Source organism: Passer montanus, unplaced genomic scaffold (genome assembly GCF_014805655.1).
Source record: "Passer montanus isolate IOZ18808 unplaced genomic scaffold, ASM1480565v1 scaffold14, whole genome shotgun sequence".
Lineage (NCBI taxonomy): Eukaryota > Metazoa > Chordata > Aves > Passeriformes > Passeridae > Passer > Passer montanus.
Window position 1 is genome coordinate 1539001 of NW_024360941.1, and position 26383 is coordinate 1565383.

Below are 26383 nucleotides of genomic sequence, written 5' to 3' on the forward strand. Positions count from 1 at the left end.
GTACCCTGACATCTGTTGGAGAAGCTGTACAACAATACGCAGTGAGTCCAGGAGCTTTCTGGAAAGCATTGACAATAACTTCCTGCCACAGGTTGTAGAGGATCCCACAAGGAATGATGTGCTGACTGACCTCATAGTAACTAACAAGGAAGTCTTGTGGAGATGTGAAGTTTGGGGGCAGCCTTGGCTGCAGTGACCACAAGATTGTAGACGTCAGTGTTGGATGAAGAGGTAGCAGGATGGCAAGAAAGATGATGACCATGGACTTTAGGTGAACTAACTTTAGCCTCTTTAGGGATATTCTTGGAAGAATCCCATGGGAACCAGGCCTTGCAGGGAAGAGGGGTCCAGGAGAGTTGGTTGATGATCAAGGCTCACTTCTTCCAGGCTCAAGAATGGTACATCCCAATGAGAAAGAAGTCAGGCCAAGGGCACAAGAAACCACCATAGATGAATAAGGACCTGCTGTTGTTACTCAAGTAAAAGCAAAAAGTTTCTAAGAGACAGAAGCAAGGCCAAGCCACTTGGAGCGAGTATTGAGAGGTGGTCAGGAGAAGTAGGAATGAGACTTGAAAGGCCAAGTCCCATCTAAAATTACATCTGGCCACCTTCTGGAATTCAACAGGGACAAACACAGGGTCCTGCACTCAAGGGAGGAAAAACACCATGCACCAACACAGGCTAGGGGCTGACCTGCTGGAAAGCAACACAGCAGTATTCAAGAGCAGTCTGGATAAAATCCTGTGCGATGTGCTCTAGGGCAACCCTGCTTGGGCAGGGACATCGAACCAGATGATCCACTGTGGTCCCTTCCAATATGACCAATTCTGTGATCCTTTTTCTCCAGAAAATTGAGTTTATTCCCTATCCTCTCCCAGGTTTTGAATTGACTCTTTGAAAGATTGTATTAAAAAACATTTTTTGGTAAAATTTATATCATGCATAAAGAGAAGAGAGTTCTTGAACATTTTTCCAATATGCCTATATTGCAGTATTTAAAAAAGAGAAGTTCTTACAAATACAGAAATATGGTATGCCCTAACTCTTCCTTTCTCTTTTTCTACAGTCTTTTCCTTCCATTTTATGATGTTTTCTTGCTGAAAAAATCTTGGTTATTCTTCAGTTTATAAGTTAAAAATTCTTACTCTATCTTGCTTTGATCTCTGCTCTTGTTCTTAGCTGTATTTCCTGAACTATTGCAGTCTCCTAGTTGTTCCTTCTAAGTCCCACCAAATACATATCACTGCTCTTGTTCTTAGCTGTATTTCCTGAACTATTGCAGTTCCTGAACTATTGCAGTTCCTTCTAAGTCCCACCAAATACAAATCCCTACTTCTATTGCTGAAATGACTTGGAGTCACTCAGGGTAAGACCTTGCATGCTGCTTTCTCTTTCTTTCACAAATGTTAAAAGATAACAAAAAATCTATCTTAATTGTATTTATGTAACAAGTGTATGTTTGCTGTTTGTACCTCACTAAGAGTTTAATGGGATGTTTGTCACATCCCTGACTGAGATCCCAGTGGACCTGGTGGCAGCTCCTCCTGTAGTTCAGTTCACTAGGTGGGTTATATGGAGAAATGGCATTTCATGAGTGGTATGGGACATCCCGAGATCAGAGCAGAGGCCACAGAACTGCAGGTCACAGGAGGGCTCTCCACGCTGTTGAGATGATGATTAGCTGGCTGCAAAGTTTGCTCACATATATTTGGAAATCCTGGGAAGCATGGATTTGTGACTGTGTGTGTAAAAAGAGTAGCTGTGTGCATGCTTAGTGTATACTTAAGCAGTTCTTAAGCACTTCAGTGCGCTGCACTTCAGGATTTTTTTCTTCCTGTTTAAGTTTTAGTCAACAGTAACTATTAAGTGATTTCTTTTAGTAATGTTCTGTGCCTTTCTTTAACACAAAGGTCTGTTTTCAATATTTTCAGATTGTTCTTTGGCTGTTGATCTTTGCATTTTTCCTCTCTATATGTTATTAGTCTGTTTTTAGCTTCAATTTTTTCTATCTTTCTTTAAAATCTAGAGGAATGCTTTGAAGTACTTTCTCTCTATGCTTTCTGTCAATTCTACTTAAGTTTTTCAGTAGTTAGTTTTCACATAGAAAAGAAATACACCTATCTACTGCTTAATGTTACCCTAAATCTCTTGAACTGCTTTTGTTTAAGCTGAAAGCAAACTAGCCTTGCCTTTAGCCTGAAATGAAGCACAGTGAGCTTCAAACCAAAGCAAATAACTTTGCAAGTTAGAAATAATTAAAAAATGAATGTCTTTAATTCTTCTGTAGTGCCACAGTGAGTGGTGCTCACAAGAACAGTAGTTTGTAATACCATTTTTGGTTGAGTGTTTGGCCAAAAGAAAACCAAACGGATGATATTTCTCTTTCAGACCATAATGATAGTGAGTTAACAGCTGTGAGCACTCTTGGTGGTTAGCAATGTGAGACCTTGGCTTGATTCTTGGCCAGTGAACATACTCAGGGGCTGGGTTTGCATGGCTTATACAGGGTTTGTAGATATTTTAATATGCTGGTGAGACAAGCTACATGTTTGGTGGGATACTGGTGGTTAGAGTGGTTAAAAACAAGGAATCAGATGGCAGAGGACCAACAAAAACTTTTGCTGGAGAAAAAAAAAAAAGTAGTTTTTTATTCTAGAATAAAAGTCTATCAGGAATGTTTTGAGAAGGAATGGAACTGAAACCTGATGCTGTTGTTCGTTGGGGTTAAACATTCCTCTTCCAAATGTACATCAGTGGCTTGCTGAAGTGGAGCCCTGGTATTAATGTGTTCATACTAGATTATAAATGATGTGAGTATGTCTAATCTGTTCTTTGATACAAACCAGACCCCAAATTCTGTGATGGAACTGGTGGTTATCACCAGCACACAGCACTTTGCACACCCAAACTGCTGCACACATGTATAGCTGAACATTGTGCTGCCTTTGCAGAGTAGGAAAAATCATCCCTTTGGGGATTTTGGGGGACTTTGGATTGAATTAATGTCTAAGGCTAGCAGCCATTTAATTGGTCACACTGGTCTGTAAACTAAATAAATTGTTCCCCAACTCTCCTGTTTTCTAGATGCTAGTTATTTTCTTCATTAAACTGTCTTCTTGCAGGCTCCCACTGTGTTTTGAAAACATGAAAATGCTCTTGTGGAGAACATTTTTAACTTCTTAATTTTGAATTATTTAGTCTCCTCTCCTTTTCCTTTCCCCATGATGATGTATTTGCTGCTTTCTTGCATCTTGCTTAACCATGTGCTGATTCAGAGCAGTCATATTGGAGACAGGAAACTTTGTAGTGCTGTAGAATCTCTAGTTCTTCTCCACACCTGGTCAGTTACACTTGTGGCAGAAGGTTGTTCCTGTGTCAGCCCAGACATCTCTCTCAAGAAACATAGAGGGGACACAGTATCTTTATCTCTGGGCCAGTCTCTCTGCTTTTGGCAGGAGTCAGATTTCGCTGAGAGTGGTTGATGTTCCTTGAGAAATTGTTTGCCAGTTCCCCTGAAAAATGTGCCCAAGATTGTTCCAAGAATTGAAATATTCCATTTGCTACTGTGCTTCTTTGCAATCAGGCTTTACTGCAGCTGGTGAGTGGGAAAGTAAGTCACTGTATTTGTCCAGATGTGGTTGTCTGCTATCATGCATACACAGTGTTTGCATATTCTACTTTTTTTCTTTTTAATGCCCTATAAACTGTCATTTGCCATTTGTACTTGCCTTTCAATTAAGTATTGTATCATGTGTATCCATCCTTCCTGTGACTCCTTTATCCTTGCTGTCTTTCCTTCTTTCATTATAGTTATTTTCAGCTGTTTCCACTTCTCTACCCAAGCCTTTCTGCTTCTCTCATAGTCATAGATTCTTTGTACAAACCCTGGCCATCTGTTCCTCACCCTTTGAATCCTTGTCCTGTGTTAGGGTTTTTTCTGTATCTTGCCTCCTTCTGCTATCCTATTCTGCTTCCTTTCTGTATCCTCAGCTTTTATTTGTTGTTATAGAGGATAACCACCATGACTTTGAAATAATGCACAAAGGGCTGAGGTGTCAATTTATTTAATAAATTTTTTTGTTATGTGAAATAATAGTTAAAGAATGGTTAAAAAATCTGAAAATAAAAATTAAAATCTGTGAGTTAAGAAAGCAATATCTTAAATAAGATTATGTAAAAATCATCTTTGCTTTTAGGCAAAAGAAGGTCTAACCTCATGGCATGGCAGCCTTGCATGTTATGTAGGACAGAATCTAAGAAATTCCTTTATCTCCCATAGTTGTCATTACTGTCCTTGCATTAGTAAATTATGTGGAATGGAGGATCAAGAAAATTATGAGATGCCTTATTGGGTGCTTCCATGCTGGAAACCAGCGTTTATGGTTTGCACTGCCTTGAGAGCTCCTTCGTACATCCATTTTAGAGAAGGTGGAAAGATTCCTTAAGAACTTAATGAATATGGAAAAACAACAGAGAAAGTGACGCCTTTATGACTTAGCTTTCAGAGACCATTGGCTTTTTTGCAGTTGCAGTATAATGGTCTAGATAAGCTCCTTAGCTTCTCTTCCTCCTCTGTGGGTTTTATTCCAGAAAAAGCCTGTGTTCAGAGATGCCAGATGATGTGCTCTGGGCTTTGTCTTCCTTGGACTTTGTGAACGGCAAACTGCATCCAAGTTCTTACCCTCTTCTGAACTGTATACTTCTGTTTAGGATGGCATTGTGTGGGGACTAACACACCTACTCTTTTAAGAATTTTGTGGAAAGCCTGGAAGGAGTACTCTTTGACTATCCACCAAAATTAAGATGGTGGCATACTTCAAGCCACATAGTGAAACCTATGCAGCCTCTGTGGTGTCTTGCACTGAGGGCAGCAAGTAAACAGCTGGACATAGTTTTCCTCAAATTATGTCTTGTCATTAGTATAATTCCTATATAAATTGAAGAAAACAAAAACATTCTTTTAGAAAGGAGACATTCTTGTCTGTATGCATGCTCACGCGTGCATGAACACAGAGTAATTCTTTTTAAAAATTGAGGTGTGAAAGGAACCACTAAACCCAGTGAGTTGCAGTTGGGCTATATCCTAGTCTTCATGGACCACCAGTATGGAGTTTCTTTTTATTGTTATGACTGATCTCCAAGACTTGGCAGTAAACTCTGCCTATTATGTATCATACATTTACATTTAATATTCTGAAAATATGGACCAAACGCTAGTTTAAATTGAAATTGAGAAGTGATTATACCTCCAAAGAAGTTCAGATTGTGTTGCATGAATGTATTTATATCAGCTGCATGATTTTGAACATATGGTTAAATTATCAAGGCTGGGGATTGTATGAAATATCTGGGAATGCTTTTGCACTCAGTGGGATCCTCAGTGAGAAAGGGAATGTAGAAGTGGAGGACTCATGTGGGGGATCTTGGGGTAGAGCAGAGTAAAAGCTGAGCTCTGACAGCTTTTCTTTTCACAATTAGTACAATGTACTGATTGGTGCTTTAGTTTTAAAACTAAAACAAATGGTATTCAAAAAGCATGCTATTGTTTCTTTTTTTTTCCTTTTGTGTGGGTTTCAATGCACTAAGTGTATTTTATTAGATTTTTTTTTTCAATCTCGTTCATCTCATTTAATATTTTGAGGTGCTTTGTCTGATGCCGAGTATAGTATCCCTGAGGGTCGAGTCATACTCCTGCTCTGCTTAAGAGTTTCCAAAGTATCTCTGGAAAACTGCCAACTGAACTGGAAAGGCCTGGTTCAAGATGGGTGGGAGGTTAATGGAGAGAGATCTCTCTTGGCAAATTATTTCTCCTGATGTAAGAGAAAAATGGAAGGATTATTCACGCCAGCCCTGTGAGATTCCTCTGCCTTGGGCCTGAAGGAAGGGATCTCTGTGGGGTCCAGCAGTGCAAGGGCCACACAGTAAAAGGGGGCCACAGCTTTGCATGCCTTTGAACAGAGGCTTCTGTTCATCAGCATGTAAAAGGGATTGGGGCCGTGCCAGTGGCATACCAGGCTTTGCGAACACCGGTATCCGCAGCTGAGCAGGTGGACCTGCTGCAGCTTTTGTCACTGCTTCCATTGAACAGGGACAGCTGGAAAAGGACCAATGGAAATCAGATCCACAGCCTCCATGTTACAGGGTCCTTTGCATAGAGATGCCACATTATGGTATGAAATAGGATTTTAGTCCTATGCTGAACATGCAGTATATAACCGGATTATGTGCCACGGGAATAAAAATTTCTTAGACTTGAAGTTAGTTCCTGTAATTCTTCTCTGTGGTTCAGAGCCTCAGATTTATATTTGGGCACTTTTGTATTTATTTCGTCTTTGTTTTTATTACATAAGTTACATATGTATTTTAAAAATGAAATCTTTTTCAACATATGTATTTTAAAAAGACATATTCACTTGTTTATTTAAATACATTAATATGTATACACATTTTATAGCTGTGTTTAATATTACTGAAAAAGTTTGATTTTTTTTTTTGTTTTCTTTATCAGTTTGCTGAAAGCAGTCAGAAAAAAGAGGCTTTAGAAAAAAGCATTGAGAAATCAAAAATTGGACGTGAAGATACTGTAAGTTGCTTTGGGGGGCTGTAATCCTACAAGGAAATAGTGCATGTATGTACTTTTTGTAAATACTAATGTAGTACTTCCAGGTACTTTCAGATTTAAAAATATCTTAAAATTTGAACTACCCAGAGGCATGTACCAGAGTTGCCAATGGTTGCTGAACTGCCAAATCTGGTAACGACAAACTTAGATGTTGGTCTGGTAACTACAAACTTGGATGTTGGTCTGGTCTTAGATGTTTCAATACTTTAGACTGCATGCTCAGTCTAAAGTATTGAAACCTCCAATAACCACGCACAGCCAGAAGCTTTCAGGAGAAACTGAATTTTGTAGGAAAGTGCCAAATCTTCAAATCCAAACTCTTTTGTAGAAACACTCTAGGTTTTCCCTATGTATGTTTCATTTATCCAGTAAGGAATAGAATGAACCTTGCCATCAAACTTTGTTTAAGTTGCAGTTCCACAAATTCAATTAAAACCTGCTTTTTGTCAGTGTCTTTAATGGGGATTCTTTATTAATTCATTTGCATTGGACTGTAATCAGGAGTAACAGGCAAGTTTCTCACATAGTTGTGCTTGTCATGTTTCCAAACAAAGCTGTTTCAGCCTTGGGCTTCTCCAGCATGTAGCTTGCCCTACAGAAAGCTCTTGGTCTGGAAATCCTGTTCTGGATGATGTTTCCAACATTTTTGTTCCTGATTATACATCAGGAAGAAGTCCTAAAAAATCTAGATTGCAATGTAGGTTTCCAAGCATCTCACCTCCGTACCTCAGCATCTGGAAAGTTTTGATTTCCATTCTATGTTTTCAGAACATGCTGAATCCAAACTGTTGGCAAAAGCACTGTGAATATGGAAGTTTTGGGCGGGGGGGGGGAACCCAACAACTGTAAACAAAACCCCAAATCCACAAACACCTCAGACCATGGAGATTGGTAAAATCTTGATGGCTTACAAACTCATGCAGTCTGGCTCTTCTAGGCTACCCTAGCTTGAGTTATTTGAATATCAGCCAGTTCCAGTGTTTGTCTGTAACTACAGACTGAATTAAAAGTATGTGCTGAGCTGGCTGTGGGAGAGCTCATGTTGAGTCAGTGTCTGCAGATTCTTATTGATCAATAGAATCTTTGAGGTCAATATTGTGTACAATCCTAGCAAAGACTACCATGTCATAAAGGTCTGAATTTATTTTTGAGACCGTTGCTTTTAAATGGTGTGGAAAAGAAAAAAGACAAATTCAGAGGGTGTTCATACACAGTGTCTCAATTTGTTGAGGGGTGGATAGTAGGTTTTTCTGTAATGCCATCTTTAATTACAAGAATAGCACCCCTAAATACTGCTTAACCTTTAAGCCCAGTAATGAAGAGATCTCTTCGGAGTTTGTTAAACCATGGTTCAAAGGTTATAGAAAATTGTTCTTTTGTTGATACATTTTGGCCTTAACTTTTTTTCCTTCCTGTTGGTATTCAGTATTATTTAGTGTCTCTGAGAATTCTATGTAATAAAATAAAATGCTCAAGGTTCATAGACAGAAAGCAGCTTTTAAATTTCTATGGTTTTTTGTTTTTTTTTAAACTTTGTGTGATAATTACTGTTTTTAATATTTGGGCTATTTTTTGTATCTCCTAACATCCTTTGAATCCTCAGGCGGATCGTGCAGCTCTGCTGAAGGAACTTGCTGCCCTTCGGCAGAAAAAAGAGCAGCTAAAGACAGAAATAGACAAATACAGGGAATGTGATCCAGACGTGGTTGAAGAGATGCGTAAGTTGTGTATTGTTTAAAAGTGATCTTTTGCCTGAAAAGGTCTGCACTTCTTTAGCTTAAAATCTGGTATACAGAGGTTAGTCAAAGAATAGCTGCTTTTCTTTTTAAAGCTGGGCAGTAAAAAACAGGTACACTGACCATTTTTTTTTTAATGTTCTGTTCTATTATATATGAGGAGGTTTATTGATACTTACTCTGCAACCACCTGAGCAGTTGAGAAACAATCCTATAATTAAAATACTCTGCTTTAGAATTAACATCAGGATCATCCTTTCCCGAGCGATGTTAATTCTATAACTTGTGCTGTACCCTACAATGTGTGTAGGGTTTGCCTTCAATTCCATGCTGTTAAGATGGGTATCTTTCTACTTTGTCTTGCCTATTTAAAATTTTTCATTAGAGACACTTAATTGTCACTTACACAAAAGTAGGTTATCACACTCTTGACTGACTATCCTGTCTCTGACATGCTGGGTTTTGATTGGAGTTTCTAACTCTAAAGGAATATAGAGAATGATGACTGACTTTAATACAGAATTTGGCACTGAAATGTGCTTAATATTTTCATCTTTAGCATGAAAAATTAAAAGCATGCATGAAATTTTATTCAATTTTCTCTACGGCAGCTTTCAGGTTTTATTAGGCTTTTACATTGCTACCCAAGCACCACTGCATAGTCAGATTGTTATGATGCCAAAATTCTCTTACAAAGTGGCAAGAAACAGGCACAAAACTTTTTCTGAAAAGAGATGTGGCTAAATCTTTCTTCTTCCTTATTTTACTAACAAAGTCCACAGCTTTAGAGCTGTTCTGAGATAAAGCCAGGAGCATAAACAGAGTTGGCAGCACTCTCCAAATATGGACACATATTATTTATTTTGAGGAGCTGTGACATTTTTTGTCAGCTGTGTTATCTTTCCCTAAGGATGTAATGGTATGCCAGGGAATAAGCAAACTTGAGACCTGAGGTTAGTTACTGTGCTGTAAATCCCTTGCTGCCTGCTCTCCTGAGAAGACGCATTCCAGCTGATACAGCTGTAAAAATGAATGAGGTTAGGCAGATACCAACAGCAGAGGGATGTGTAACATCAGGTATTTTAACTGCTGAGGTACCCTTACAGTCAGCATCTCACAGAATGGTTTGAGAGCCTCTCTTCTGAAACAGTCACAGTGAGCACGTTCCTAAACATGGCACAAGGGAGCAAATCACAGCTGCAATGCTAGGGCAAGCTGCATTAGCTGGTAACCTGCAGACTGGTATCCTGGAAAAAAAGAAAGAAAAAAGGGAAGGAAATGTAATACTCGGTCATGCCCGTGTCTTTTGTCTGTATGTTGTGGGTTTGTTTTTCTCCAAATGTGTGGAAGCTCCATGTGGATTTCTGTGATGGAGGGATGAGCATTTAAGGAACTCGTGAGGTTAGCACCATTGAGCTACCTGTAGGCTTCCCAGGGGAATATGCAGCAGTGTCTCAAAATTAATTTGTCCTTGAACTTAATTTTAAAAGTTTCTGCTTCATTATATGTTTTGTCAGGCATTGCTACAGTAGCAGTGTGCATTGTTGCTGGCAATGTATGAATGAATAATTGGTGGTGTCAGTTTTGGGAGTTAATGTCCTTGTCAAAGCTGAATGGAAGTTGACAGGCTTTATGGAAGAGAATGAATAAGGGGGAAAAAAAAGGTTTAGGGGCATTTCTTTCAGTTCCAGAGTGCAGAAAAGTGCAAAGGCAGAAGTACGAAGGCAATAAAGCATCTCAGGCAATGGAATGCATTCAGCTAGACATAAAAGTTATTGCTGCTGTTTCACAGAAAAAAAGTTACTCATTCACAGATTTTCAAACTGCACGTGGGTGATAGGATTTTCTACTTCTGTACAATTTAGATAACATAAGCCTTGAGATTATTTTCAATTAAATCACCTGAACAGATTTCTAACTACTATTTTAGAGTCAGACATGGCTATTATGTAATTGCAATCTTTTTAGCAGTTAAATTGTTCAGTAAAATATATTTTGTAACGGCCAGTTGTCACTTTCTACCTTTGGGTTTTCCCTCTTCCTCCTTAATGACTTCAACCTGTAAGGAAATCTTCCAGATGCCAGTATAAAATTTCATCCTGTTAATTTCTCATCTTGTATGACAGAGAGCTGCCTTGGTTCTTCTAGCGGCATTTTAGGGCTATATCAAATTGTCATCTGTTTTCAGTGGCCTTCAAATTTGGTGAATGCTTTGCTGTGTCTTTTTAGGTTGCCGCCTCCCTCTGCAGAGTTTTGCAGAAACAAACCAACTGCACAGCAGCAAGGCTCATTAAAACGTGCACGCACACACATACATAATTTTCAGGGTCAAAACAAAAGTTTGAATGATTCATAGCAAATACATGAAGACTCAGCTAAAAACTGAACATCTGTCTTTGCTTCCTGAGTCTCATGGTGGGAAAGTCAAACTTGACCATGTAACAAAATATATTATAATGCATATTCACAAGGGGGCAAATGGGAAAACTAATAACTCTGATTTTTGCTGACTTCACTGTTTAGTTAGTTCACTGTTTTAGTGTCACTAACAAATGTTTTGCTCTAAGTTTTGGCTTTGTTTCCTTGGCTTTTGTATTAGAAGTACATTGCAATGTAAATGTTAATGCCTTCTCAAATTTACAGCATTTGAACACAGAACTTATGTGTAACAAGTAACTAGAGTAAATAGCAGAAGCAACAAGATTTAGGGACTGACCACTAGAGGAAGCTACATAATAGTCTGGTCTTGTGGAGATATTCAGATAATTCCATTTTACAGGAACAGTATTGTAAAAATATATCTAGAACAGCAAAATATGTGGATTTTTTTTCTAATGACCTTTGCAGTTCAGAAGTTTGTCATTGCCACTTGGTAATGTTGTTTAAGATACCTTATGTGAGTTAGGATCGATTAATAAATTATTTCTCAAAGGCAGTAAAACTGACAAGAATCATTTGAAGTAAAAATGCCAAACAAATACTTTTCTATTCAACTTGTGACCCTGCTTCAGATGGTACAGGACAGGAACATTGTTTCTCACCTTTGAGATGTATCTGTGTAGGCTGGAATGTATTGTCATGGGAGAGCAGCCATCGTAGAGAGATTTGTCTCTTATGTGACATGGCATGCACGTATGCAGAGTTGGAGACATGATGCTGCTAGGTTCTCTAAAGGTTATGGTAGACAACAAAGCCATGGAGAGTGCAAGCTTACAATAGTTCATAATTTATGCAGATTTTCATAAGGTCAACAGAAAAAGCTCCACCTAATATCAAGATTACCCTGCTGCATAAGTTGAATTCTTTCTGCCCACCAGAGAGAGGTGTTAGGAAGCTAATAAGTTTTTTTCTCATAATTAATTTTATAGAAAAGTTTGTCTGGCACCATAAGTATATAAATGGTTGGGACTTTCCTCTGCGTTGCTGGTCAGCTTGTAATTGGAAACAGCTAAACCACTTTCAGTGCTCACTGTAAACTAAACATTTCTAGAATTTCAAACTTCTTGTTCTTTCACTGTAATAAGAGGAATTAAAATTATTAAAACATTGTTAGGCCTTTGCTTTTTTTTTTCCACAATAGCCGTGCTTTGTTACTATGTGCCTTTGGATAGGGCAGTCCTTTCAGAAATAGTTACATACTGACTGAAGTGACTTCTGTGTGATATGATTGCTAATATTTTATGGGGCCTGGGATCTTGCCTGTCAGCATTCCTTTTTGATTTAGTGTGTTTTTAGAATGTCTGGTTACTGATAACTTTTATGTCTTAGGCTTTTCCCTTTAAAACAGTGATCTGAACATGTCTAGGCAAACTTGTTTTCTCAAAAATTAGCAAACTACCAGATACAACACATGTAGCAATTTTGGTGTCAACCCTTTTACTTTAGCTCTCTCTGTTTATTTTTATCCTGTGACAAGAGAGACAAGTGGTTCAAATGGACACTGTTTTAAACTACAAATATCCACATAGTTATTCTTTTGACTCTCTGAATGTGTGGTCTCAGAGGCATTACTGCCAGTCCAGTTCAGGTTATTTTCTAAAGCTAATACTTACTTGATTCTGTGAAAATAAATTTGGGTAAAACATCCATTTACTAAATTCCATGAAAATGTCATGTTATATGTAATATGTACTTGACAATGTCTTTTTTTTCCTTTTAAGTCCTTCAAAAATTTCTAATTCTGATGTTTCTAAACAATGAAAATTGTAGCTTGACAAACTGAGGAATTGTCAGGGTATACAGACAATATGAGAAAATCATTCTGTACTGTTCCATTTTTTCATTCATCTTAATATCTAAAGGGTGAATGCTGAAAAGTTAATGTTGATTTAGCTGCTGGATTTTTTGGAATGCATAGTTTGGGGGTTGTTTTTTTGGGGGTGGTTTATTTGTTGATACACCCAGCTACTCTCTTATGTTCAAATCAGTTTGAAAATATGTTACATATGCAGATGTATTTCATGTTATAAAAGCTTTAGTACCAAGTGTTAGATTCTTTGGGGGACTCTTACTAATGCTGGGAATAGTTCCTGTTCTCAGAAGAGAAACAGTAGTGAAGAAATTAAATGACGATTGGACTATACTGGCTAATGGAGAGACTTCAAAATGAGTTGCATCAGTTTTACTCAAAATGCATCAGAATGCCAATAATTTACGAAAGGGTTTAATGGGTTGTTGTTCAAAGATGGATTGTTGTTCAGAAATTGTATCAGAAAGGTGGTTTAAACTAAAAAGCCTTGTCAGCGATATCAGCTAATGAACTATTAAGTACCTATGTTAAAAATTTAATGTTTCCACTTGGAAAAGTGGAAGTCTGCAAATAATTTTAAGTCTGGTCTGGGTGCCACCGGGTCAATAGTGTACAGATGAAGGCTTTAGAGAAAATGGTTTTTTAATCACCTTTAGATGCAGTATGTTCAGTTTGCAATTAGGAGGATGTTTCCTAGCTACTGACCATGAAATATGCACCTGGCATATGAGAGACAAGCTGTGCTTTTTATAGTTTGTACAGCAATGCCATTAACCAAGGTCTGCAGTTGGAAATTAGTCATTCTGTTGATGTTAGACTTCATCACTCACACTTATGTTAGTCCTCGTGGGTTAAACTAAGATTTCTTTGGAGTGAATCAGACACTTCTACTTGCTTAAAAGTACATAGAAAAATAATAGTTATAAAAGCTAATAGTTAAAAAGAACTCCTTTTTTTTAGTTAGTCTCATATTACAGAGTATTGTATATTTAATATATTCATCTCCGGAGAGTCTGTGTGAGAATATGATAGGAAATAGACAATGCATGTTCATGTATGTGACTTGCAGGCTATCTTCTACTAACCAAAGCAAAACTACACAGCTCACACACCCACACCTTTTTTCCTCCTTCATCATTGAGTACCAGAATATATATAGATGTTTACCAGTAACAAAAGGACATGTTTACTCTAGTGGTTCTCAACAAACTAAGAATTTTATTTTGTTTCCCCTGCTCCCTATACTGTTCTTGGAATGGCTTGTCATTCATTTGGAAGGTTGACAAATTAATGATTCAAAAATTACATTAAAAGATAAACTTATGAAAACTAAACATAACTTAGTTTCTAGGAAGAATTAGGAGTAATAGATGTACTTGTATGTAAAAATAGCTTCATACAGTAACGCTAAAATTATAGCTGTTAAGTAAAGTTGAGAAAAGAAACAGGATATTTAATGAATGGAGCTACAAATGCATACTTGGATTACTGATTCAAGGTCCTTTGGTAATCATAAGAAACTGGATAGAATTGCCAGTTTAGTCAGAGTATCTGCTCCTTTGTCTTCAGCCCTTCTAATTATTTTTTTTATCTTGAAAATCGAAGGAGGCTTGTTTTCATTTCAGCTATTGAGAAAGCTGGTCTTCTGACTAAAGAAACACTTGCTAAGCAGAATCTGGCTGTGATTACTGGAGGCTGTAATGTAGAGGTTTAAGGACCTTCCCTGACAAAAGCAAGTTACAGAGTTCTCACCTTGGCCCTTCATTCCAGTGCTGAAGTTCACCAGTGATAAAAGCAAGTTGTCAGCTCAAGTTAGGAACTGATGGTGTATATGCCCCTGTCTTGTGATGGACTCTTCTGAGGTCTTTGAGATCTCTCTTTCCATCCAGAAAATCTGATTAATTCTTTCACTGCCTTCTTCACAAGACTTTCATACATGTGGTCATTTGCCATGTACCTCACAGAATTGTCATGTGGTAGTTTTGAAGAGCAACCAGGGATCTTCTGACCAACTAGGAAGAGGTGACAAATTTTCATAAGGGCATTTTCATGAACTCTGCAATGAATTGAACTGTTAGAAAATGGATTTGAAAAAAACTGAATGAGGGAGCAAAAGGACTATGCAAATGAGTGAGCAGCTTTTGGCACCTAGAAATAAAGGAAAATATAACAGCCATGAAGAATAATGAGTGAAGGGCTACCACGTCAAACTGGTCAACTTAAGAAGTGTCTGTACATACGTACCTAAGGCATAAAGCTTAAAGTGAAATGTGGGGCTTTTGGCTGAAGCTGGAAAGCTTAACTCCAGAAGGGTCATTTGGCTTTCAGCATTTCAGAGAATTTCTCTGTCTCTGTGTTTGGTCTTCAGATAAGAGGTTACTCTGCAATGAGAAATTGTCCTAAATATTTAGACTCATGCATACTTGTGTTTTATACCTCAAATACATTCTAGCCAGACTATTCTTAGGGAGTGTCAGCTTAAGCCAACTTGCTTTAAAATGAAGCTGCATTTTAGCTAGCAAGCAAAAAGCTGTGTTTTGTCACTGGGGCTTTTTTGGACACTCAGAAAGAAGGCAGTTGGAGGACCAAATCTTTAGAGAACATATGTAGCAAACACCTCGCTTAAATGAATTTACCACTCTGGAAGGTTACTTTTACTTTAAATCAAATGAGAATGCTCACAAGACATGTTTTTGTTCTTTTTCTTTATTTTGTTTCTTATTTGTTTATATTGGAATGACAAAAAAAGTCGTTCAAGTGAGAGGCTCATAGGTGAAGTATGTAGGAATAGCTTTATTGTCTCTGCCAGTAAATCCTTGTGGCAAAAGCTGTTGAGCTGCTTGGGAATGGTAGGCATTTGATAAAATTTGTGATGTGGAAAATGGCTACTTACGGCTACATTTATGACACTCTTTTATTTAGGAGTAAATTGGCTTATGGCTACATTTATGACACTCTTGTCCTTAGGAGTGCCCTGATGAAAGCATCTCATCTATAGATCCATTTATATATGAAACAAAAAGGCTTTTGTGGAGTAAGTATTTTGCTTCTGTCTTCTGGTGTTAGACCTGCTAGGTTAGTTATGTATGGTAGCACTCATTCAGATAATTTTGATAAAATTTTGGTGATGTTTGAAGGAATGTACTGGTCTATAGCTTTTCATGACTTTCACATGCAAAATTAGGTCGGGAAGTGTATTGTGGATTTTAGTTCATTGTCTTTGCTGCTAACATGCAGAACTGTCAAATTGAGATCTTCCCTGGCCTTGATTAAAAAAAAAAGTATTGCTAATATTTTATGTTAAAATATCTCCCATATTTTATGGGATGGTATGTTATGTTTTCATTATGGGTTTATCTGAATAATGACTGTATATTCCTAATGTAGATACCTTGTTCTGTGCTATTTAACTGAAGATTTTGCAGAGCAGATTGTATAAGTGCAAGACTAATGTTGGCACATTTGACAGTATTTCCAATGGTTTTTCTTCCCGTCTCACTTTAATGTCATATGAGCTAGTTTCACTGAACAGAGCAGGATGTCAGAGAAAAATTCAGAACAGAAAATAAGTTGGAAACACCTAGAACAACACAGAGGTTTTCTCTCTGCCATTGTATGAGATCTTTGTAGATTGAGGGAAGTTTGTCTTTGGTGTTTTGACTCAGTTTTGCATGACACTGTTTTAAGGAAGGTAGGGAAATACAATCCAGATGAAACAGCAGTTGTGTGAATCTCAAACTATAATGTGTGAGCATTTCGGTATCAGAAAGGGAGGTGGAATTGATGAAGCTCTGTAATGTGGTCTGTCATACAGGTGCATCTGCTCAGTGTTTATATTGGTGAGCTGGATAATACAATAGAAGATTTTCTTCTGTTATATTTGCAGATGATGACACTAGGAGAGACTGCATGGATAAAGGACAAAGTGCAATTTCAAAATGATCACGACAAATTGCAAAGATGGTCTAATAAACAATGGATAGCATTCAGTAGTGTCAAGTGCAAGGGTATTACCTGTACTCAAGGATATTGTGCTACACAAATGATCTGAGGCTGTTGGTTAAGGGGGAAAGATTTGAAAAAAGATGTCAGAGTTACTGTAGTTTACAGGTTGAATATAAAAATTTTTGTTCTGCCAAGTAAAACCCCCTCACTAAGATACAAAAGCAATGGTATAACCTACAATGAGATGTAGGAAATAATCTTTCTCCTCGACGCAGAAACTGTGGCACTAAAGGCTTTAGCATGGCTTCAGCTGTAACACAGTGTCAGTGTTGGATATCCTACCTGGATATAACCTAATTTTTTTCAAAGCATTCATATATTCATGTAATTAAGTGCTCAGAGTAGAGCAAAAGGACATTGAGAAATCACATTGTAAGAGACAAAGAAACTTTACCAAAATAGGGCTCAAAGAAGATGGTTTCTGGTGGGTTTTGCATATCTGTATCTCCTCAGGAAAAGAAATGGAATAGCCTGTTACTCAGGTTCATGGAGAAGATGGCAAAAAGTAATAATCTTAAATTGTAGGGCCAGAAAATTGGAAACCTTAAAAACAGGCAACAAATACCTCAGAAATGGCATAGGTAAAGTTGAACATGCCTTGAGTTGTGGTGACAGAGACCAGAGAACCTCTTGCAATGCCTTCCAGACTTTTGTCTACAATGTCTGTGACAAGTGAGGTCACAGCAGATTGCAATCCACACCTGGCCAAAAACTATCGTGCCCTGGGATGTGAAATACAGTTGTGAAATACAGTTCAGCAGCTCAGAAGTGTGCAAGTTCCTTCAGCTGTGCTGGAGGAGTGGCATTTATTAGTGAATGAAGTGGAGAAGGAAGAGTTGTCCAGTGCAAGAAAAACAGAGTGGTGTCAGGGAGCCCTGAATCAGCCCTGAATCAAGTTGGTGTGCTTGTTTCTGTTTTGCAAGCTCTTTGCTTCCCTCTGTTCTTTAGATGAAAATTGATGTATTTTAGTTATGCAACTGAGATTTCAGCATGGGTATTCAAGTACAACACCTGAAATGTAAATGGTCTTTTTCTGTAGGTACATGAATAGAGTAAACTTAAGTGCAAGAGCATATCTTGCATAGAGGAATTTTTTGGTAGCAATTCTGACAAACTCTGTTGGACATTTTTCAAGGAGAACCTGTGTAAGTACTGATGAAATTTGACAGTGTGACCTTTCCATACAGGACAGAGGGAGTTTTTTGCTGATCAGACTTGACACTTTTTTCAAACACACTGACAGACATCGTAGACCCTGTAAAAGCATATTCTCAGCTATGTGGATCAGTTTCTTAGTAGCTTTACTGTGCACTGCTACGTCTCACCAGGTAGACAAGATTGGCACTGTGGTGTCTATATGCTCAGGTTCATTTTCAAGCATATATACACTGGTGTGTGCAGCAAAAATTCTGATTTAGTTAATTCATATATCAGTATTCTTGACTATTTTTCTATCTCAAATAGCTTATATTGTGTTCTGTGCTTTTCAGAATAGTTGTAGATCAGTAGGTAGCATTCATAACTGTCAGTGCTTTTTCTTGTAGTGCTGAAACTTTATTCAGAGTCTAATATAAGTCAGTATAAAAAATTGTGTTGAGTTTGTGATGCCATTTAAATGAGAAATCAGTTTACACATTGACTTGAATTTAGTAATGAATTCTGAAGCATTGTGACCTGTTGATTAATATCATGAGGAAAAATGTTGTGTAGGATACTGGAGTATGGGGGAAGAGTGATGTGTTATTTTGAATTCAAAGGAGTTGACAGAATTCTGATGTGCTATCACTTTCCTACATAGCAGCTCTTTATTCTGTTTATAAGAGGAAATGCCTCTTTGGGAAGCATGGGGGAGGATAAAGATTTCCAATAGTATGGAGGTATCTGCCTGGTACAGGGTTACAAAACATTTTTGTAAAGCTCTTCTTGCCACATTGCAGTTCAGCCTGTTAACAGTGTTGTAGATTACTTATTCTCAAGGATACTCAAATGTGGACTTTAAGAAGCCACTTCATCACATCATTGCCATAAATATTCTCCAATGGCAAGCCACAGGCTCTTGATCAGAGTCTGTGGTGTCAGTTTGTGAATGGACATGTGGATAGGAATTACTAGGCAATAACCTTTTGTACTCTCTGAGGGTGACAGGTGTATAATTTCTATGCTCACCTTCTACCCTGGCCTTTGGAGATGGGATCTTTATTTGCATGAGATGTTTTCATTTGTGGGAAGAATTTTAGAAACTGCGTCACAGGATATTATAGTGATGCTGCCCCAGGAGAAGTAGGAAAACAAGTCTGTCACTGTCATGATGGCAAGGTAATGTTTCTGGAAAGTAAGGGCAACCCATGTGCAGGAGAATGATTATCCACTGCCTTTTGAGGAGAGTTATCCAGAGTCATGGGAGGTTCAAATTCACATACAGTTCCTATGGTAGTTGCCATTTTTCATCTTTGAATTCAGTCTAAGTGAATGCATATTTATGACAGGAATTCAAATCCACTTAATGCGCTTAATTCACCCTGACCAGTTTCACGAGAGAGACTGGGAATCTTTGGGCTAATAATCCTCCCTGGTCCCTGAGAACAGTTGCAGCTGTTCCCTGCGTTTCATGCAGAGGAATTGCAATCCGTGCTGTAAAATTACTCCCTCGCCCACATGCTGAAGACTGCAGTTGTAGTTTGCATAGATCTGCTAACACCCTACAGGCTGATGGGTGGCTCTCTCCTTGGTAAGGTGTTAATTCCCTCTGCACTCATGTGCCTTTTAAGTGAGGAAGTCCAAACCATTTTCTTGTGGCATTAGTTGTGATAGGTCAAAACTGGCATTGAAGTGTGTAAGCTTTATAAATACAATTAGCTTTTGTTATTCTAGGGAAGTAGAGGTTCCTAGACCTAGAAGTCCTTAAAGTTATCCAGAAAATGCCAGAGTAGGATCTAGGAGATCTAAGAAAGCTACAGCTCTTTGTTCATTTCTGCCAGCTCAGGTGATTGTGAGCTGAGTCTGGCCATTGGTTTGTTGTTGGTTTTTTCCTTTTACTGTAGCTACTAGAACTATAATCTGGTGCCTTTACAATCTGAATTAGAGTACTGTTCCATGACTGTATCCTTAGTGTACCTGTAATGATACGTGTGAGACTTAAAATGTTTTTAGGAAAAACCTAAAGTATATGGGGAAAATGTTTCTGAGGAGATGGTGGTTGTTACTATCACAATTGATTTTTGCCCTGTGGAAATATTTGAGACTTCTACAGCTTTTGGCCATTCAATTTTGGAATGCAAATAGGATTTTTAATTCAAACTATCTCTCCCTTCTAGTGAAAAAAGTGAGAGAATCTGGGGGCTGGGGGAAGAAGGAAAGAGGAGGCTGTTGTTCTGCATTATGCTGAGAATGACTGTAGGGGCTTCCTGTGTGGGATCAGAAACATTGTGGCCTTACAATGATTTGAGTCAGTATATAATGCCTGTTGAGATTTGTTAGAAACACTGCTGTGCTGATGTTCTGTGCTGCTGGTCTTGCCTCCTGACCAGGTGCTGTCCATTTGCTTTAGAAGCTTTTTGGTGCACCTCTGACACCTGTCCACATGCCCTTTTGTCACCTCTGTCTCCTGGCCTGCTCCAGAATACCTGCAGGTCACTGGTAGAGTGCCACTTACCTGCATTGAAAAACATGTTTCCAACCCACCCTCATTTTGCTTTTAGACGTTTACTGTGCCTGGACCTTCCTTTCTGTGCCATTGCTTTCCTCTGTGGGGATAGAGGGGATTGTCCCAGTGACAAGGACAATCACAATATGCTTGGGGTAATGGTCCCAAAGCCCAGAATCTGGGCTTTTTGAGTTCCTTGCAGTTCTCCAGAGATACTAGGGGTTGAGGGGGAAAAAAAAAACAACTTTCATGAGGACTGGTCAAAATAACTCTCTGTACTGTAGTCTTTCACTGTTTTGGGCATATTTCCAGCTGTGTTTTGCTGACATAACAGACCAGCACTTCACATCTTGCTGCTCCTGGGCCTTGCAGTACATACAGTGGTTGCTTTTGTTCACTTTTGGAGACAAAAATGCAAGCTTCCATTTTCTTTCTTAGAAAATGCCAAATGTGCCTGAAATTAGTCAGCAGAGGATACAGGTATGTGCCTCAGCCAAATATATGACTGTATCCCGCAGACATGGGAGTGGGAAAGTCTGTTGATTCATTGTCACACAAATAGGTGAAATAAATATGTAATGTCCAGAACAAATGGATTGTTTTGCAGCTTTCAGACAGCAATTACTTATATTGTCAGCCTATATGCAGATGTATAGATACAGACTGTAACTAGAGCCTGATGATAATGAGAACATCTGGAAGCATCTGGAAAATGTTGCCTCCCCTGTTGCTCACCTCTACTGCATATTTGGCCTTTCATTGTCTTGTACAGATTCAGTACTGGAGTACTATTTAGTAGTTGCCAAAAATCAAGCTCAGTTAGAGCAGCTCTGGTGAGCAGGAGGATCAGAAGGAATCCAGCCAAGTTTGGGACTACATGGTTGTGATGGTTTTGGCAATTAGCCAGTGTGCCCTTGTGTTTCTCCTTTTTTACAGCTTCACACAGTTGGTGTCCTGATTATGTTTTGGAGTGTATATTTTTGAGTTCCCATGCTATTTGCTCTCTTCAGATCTTGAGCTTCTTTTTCAGTGCAGTCTGAAAACCAACCTGGCTGTGTAATCCCCTGGAGCTAGAGAACAAGCAGTCAGAAGTAGCATGACTTGGAGTTAGCTACACCCATACTCAATCTAGGTGTGTCCGGGGGTGTCTGCTTTACTACTCCTGCTTTCCCTCATCCTCTGTGCATGTATACATACAGATGATGCAACCAATGAAAGTCCCAGCAAGCAACTATAAGAGAGTTCCAGAAAGTGAAGGTACAGAGTTCTTCATTCCTGACAGTCTTGTGAGGTCTCTGGAAGATGCTGGCAATGATGCAGATGTGGCTGGAGATGCAGGTCCATAACTATCAAAGCCTGTCTCTTGTTCCTCTTCCAGGCATGGTATTGGTTGCAGCAGACACACAAGATTATGCAGTGGAATCAAAGGCAATACTTAAGACTGATCCCAAGGGACTTTAATCTTGTCTTCAGATAGGACACACAAGATTATGCAGTGGAATCAAAGGCAATACTTAAGACTGATCCCAAGAGACTTAAGATAGTCTTCAGATATCTAATGGTCACCTGTAGCCATGAGACACTGGGGATTATATGTCTGTCTGTCTGTATTTCCCCATTACAGCTTCCTGCTCTCACTACCATATTCTCATTTCTAGCTACAACTCAGTTATAGGCAGTGACTGCCATTCTGACTTCTTGTCCAGCCTATATCTGTCATCACCTCAGCCTTTTCTTTGACAGAGGTGTGAAGTCACTTTTTCAGAACACATGATCACGTATGTATATTTTAGCACACGTGAGCAGTGTGTGCAGGGTGAGGGCATCATGCCACCACTGTTGGGCTGGTCAGTTGCTTCCAGCAAAGCTGAGCTTTCTGCTGAGACCTTGCAGGTGTTGTGGAATAGGTTGGCTCACCCACCACCAGCTCTGGATCCATGGAGTTTAATGCTATCCCACTTTCCTCCACTTCATTTCAAACTTTATTACTTGGAGCCAATACAGCTGTCAAGTTTTATGGTAGAATTTTAGACAAATGCTGAGTGAAGTATCGTAGGTTACACATAGAAAGTACTGATAAGTGGAACTCTTACTCTGCAGACTTGCTTTAAGTAGGGTTAGGTTAAGTACTGTTCCAAATGCCATTCCTTGCCACAATGCAAGTTTGTTGTCAGTGCTGCCAATTGTGGAACTAAACAAGTGGGGATGGCAGCAAGCACTCAGCAAAGGAAATAAAAGATACCTCTCTCAGGCTAGGAACAACTTAAATTTCTGATGCATGCAAGCAAGCAAAAATGCCATTTTCTTTCTCACTCAGTTTTTTGCTCATCTTTTTGCTTTGCTTTGTGCTGTGCTCAAACTTTCTAATTGTAGGCCAATTTTAGAAGCTATATTGGTTTTGAAATAGTGTATTACTCCAATGTAAACATTTTTCCTATCAGTTATAGGAGTATTAAGGTTGGAATAATGAGTACTTCCCTTCCTATGTGCTAGCAGATGATTTTTCAACATAATTTGATTTTGCTTAAAGTTTAATGCGTATAACAATGGATACCTGATCATGTATTCATATCTCAGTACCCTGGAGACAAGTTTCATGCTGACCATTCAAATGAGTATATCATGCAAGTACTAACAAGCCTGACTGGGAATAACTAAGTTGCATGTGGGCGTGAGAACCAGAATAATTCTGATAAATTCCCACGTTACAGCCTAACTGCTTGATTCAATTTAGTACTTACTTTAATGGGAGCAAGGTGATCTAAGAGGAATTCTTCTTGGTTGTTTTGCCTCATGGAAACTATACAAAACCTGCTTGTAGTAATGGTAATTTACTATTATGTGTTTAGTTCTGGAATGGTGTTAAGGGACATAAGCCAAGTTTAATAGCCAGAAACATTATTTTGTCTTAATTTCATTGCGGGTGTTTTCAAAATCATAGAGACATTCCAGAGCTATATGATGAACTTTTGGATTGATATGATAGACTGATGCCTTGTCATTTTCCTTATCTGTATAGAGTTATGCGTACCCATGTGGTGGTTTATTTATGTACAGAGAAGATTATGAAATATTTTCCCTCTCTGTTGCCTCTGGTATCTTCAGGCCATGTATCTAGTTCCAATCTTGGTGAAGACAATTAAGCCCCTAGGCAAGCCAAACTGGGGTTATTTTATTTTAAAATAGACTTTAAAAACTTATAGTTGTTCATATGATATCTTTTATGCTCTTTGCTCCTCTTTTTCTTTAACCTAGCTTTGTGCTTGCTGGAACCTTAAAAGTGTAAAACAAGTATTTGGAAGCAATAGAATATCTTCCTTACATTGTGTGGTTCCATAAAAATGACATCAATAAAAATTTAGTCTCTGTGCCTTGAAACTATGTGATGATTTTATGTGATGTATGATTTTATTGTTGTTGGTGTTTTTCTCTGTTTCAGGCCAAACAAACCAAGTGGCCAAGGAGGCAGCCAACAGATGGACTGGTGTGTATTGCAGTCACACAGCTTCTCACTAGAACAGCTTCAATAAAAGACCTACTCAGTGTTAAGAACTTTAAATTTGATTAGGATTTGACATGGGATAGTCCTCACTTACAAAAACATGGAGACATTTATTTTACTTATAAAACTACAATGATTCAACAAAAAGAATAAATCTTCTCAGTTTAGTTACTGAATATACTTTATATGCCATAACAGATTTGTTCTTCTGGTGCTGTCTTGTGCACTGTGTTAAATCCTGCAACTTGTTTCCTTGGATGAGTTAAAATCTCTTAAGATGAGGAACGCAATAGAGATGGAAATGGTGATGCCCAAATATTCAGAAAGTTTAATTCTGTTCTTAATGTTCATTTCTTTCTAAAGAGTAGAATGTTTTGTGGAATCCTATTGCTGCTACCATGTGATGGATGCTGATAAAAAGTAGATATTTCTCAAACTAATTGATCAGTTTTTACAGGTAAAATGATGGATAGTTTTGAGGAATGCCTGTGTAATGAAATTCGTGTGGAAGTTTAACCCAGTTTTCTGTTGTTGCTTGACTTTGCCATACTCATTCCCATTTTGCAAAGCAAACAATTGTTTGCTTTGCAAAATGGGAATGAGTACAGTACAAACAATGTGTCCTTATGGTTTTTTAAGATTATTTAGAATATTGTTTATAATTTTTTGTCTAGAATAGATCTCTTGCTGACGGACTGCTTGCTGTCATTGGTTGTGCCAAGTGCAGCAGGATATCACTGTCTTAGTCTTGGGACTATTATGTTATATCTGGGTTGTTTACTGCATATGGGGAAATAAAATTATGTATTCTGGGAGTTGTCAGGGCTTTCTGCTGTTGGTGACAGGCTGTTCTCAAGGCCTCAGATGAGGTAAAGGAACTGTGCTTCAGCCTGTAGAAAGTACTTTGCTATTTAATTAGACAATTTGGCTTTATGCTGCAGCATATTTTTCTTTTGAAGAGACAGTTTTAAAACCAAATGTGTGATGGTTAAAGAAAAGAAAAAATATCTCTAAGCTTTGCAGAGACAGGGAACACTTCCTCCCTTAAGGAATGCTGCAATTTATGGGTGTTAAAAATGACGTCATGCGTTTCAGTAAATGCTGCAGTGAAAAATTATGTTACATTGAACAAGATGTGTATGTTAAAGTAATGCGATGCTAGAAAGAGAAGTCCTGACTAAAATAAAGCTTCGTGAATGTCTTTTCTTTTTTAACTTTCAAAAAATACAGTGTGTGAACAAACACGCAGGACTAGAAAGGACCTTACAGTAAATTTAAATCCAATTTTTATAGCTGTAGACAGTCACATAGTAGGTGTCTAGTTGAAGAAGGACCTATAAAATACTTACTATGCATATTCACACTTACCTCATCACTGTAGCAGGCTTACACTGTAATCGTAGCTTTCTGTCTCCTTGTAAAAGAGGAGCAAGAAAAGATAAAGATAACATATTTTTATTCGGTGCTAAATCAATTATTTCCTCTTTTTTGGAAGTTATTAACAAAAACCTCATGTTTTCTGTTCTAAATCTACTTGATAATGATGTTCCCCACTGTGTACCTTTTTCATACAGACAAGAGATACTGCAAATGGAAGGATTTTGTTGCAGCCGAGACTGTAATTCATGCTTTCCTAAATACTCAAAATGAATGTTTTTCATTCTGTTTACAGATAACATCTTTTCAATAAAGTCCTGGGCCAAGCGTAAATTTGGATTTGAAGAGAGCAGAATAGATAAAGGTTTTGGAATCCCAGAAGATTTGGATTACATTGATTAGTGTTCAGTTGATGGCTGACACAGTTGTATATAGTTTGTTATATATTCATACCTGCCATTAAAATGTGAATCCTGTCCAAAAAGATGACCACCCTTTAATTTGCTGGTTCTGTTAAAGTTAATAAAATACTAAAAATATTTGTTGCCCTTTATTTCTTGTACTCTGTAGATAGTAAATCTCTACAGAAATGGCTTTTTCTGTAAGACAGGCTTAGCATGGACAAAGGTTATAGGGAATAATTATTACAAAGTCTTGAGACTGGATTTAACTTTTCCTTTGCTTAACTGGGAGTAGTAAGTACTAAGAGCTAGAAGCTCGAGGGATTTATGTTTAAACTTGTTGAAGGCTTTGGAGTGGGAATAACTGGGAACAATATGGAGTAGAATGAATTTTTCCCTCGTCTCACCATTGATGGAAAACAGTGAGACAGTCAGGAGGTGAGTAGAAAGGCTGAGGTCTAGTTTCTGGTAATTTTTTGTTGTGTTGCTAGAACTGCTTTTAAGTTTAATGATAAAATTATATTTGTTGTTGGAAAATACTAGTGCAACAGAGCTGAATTGGTTCCAGAAAATATATTGGATTTGATGCTGAGAAAGCTGATGTGGTCAAGAGTGTATCTGCATAGAAGGGGGAGCAAAGAGCACCCATCCCTTCACACCACTGTGCACCAAGATTTAGGATATTTATCTGGGATGTGAGAGACTGAACTCAATTTACTGTTTAAAACTGAGCATTTTTGGGTTTATGCACATTTTTCAATTTCAGGTTAAAAGCACAACCAGCCAAAATAGTAACAGATTATGACACCTCCTTTTTTTTTGGTGAAGTTTCTGAAGCACCTCACTTT

General features: G+C 38.1%; 1 protein-coding gene across 3 annotated transcripts in view; it reads left to right on the forward strand.

Moving 5' to 3' along the window:
- MND1 (meiotic nuclear divisions 1) overlaps positions 1-25675 on the forward strand; it is a 42245-nt gene extending 16570 nt beyond the window's left edge. For all 3 annotated transcript variants that reach the window (XM_039700115.1, XM_039700117.1, XM_039700116.1), the window contains exons 5-8: positions 6509-6583; positions 8226-8340; positions 23695-23739; positions 25430-25675. In XM_039700115.1, the coding sequence (XP_039556049.1) occupies positions 6509-6583; positions 8226-8340; positions 23695-23739; positions 25430-25536 (342 nt within the window). In that variant the 3' untranslated portion in view covers positions 25537-25675. The remainder of the gene's footprint in view (positions 1-6508; positions 6584-8225; positions 8341-23694; positions 23740-25429) is intronic.
- The last annotated feature ends 708 nt before the right edge of the window (positions 25676-26383 follow it).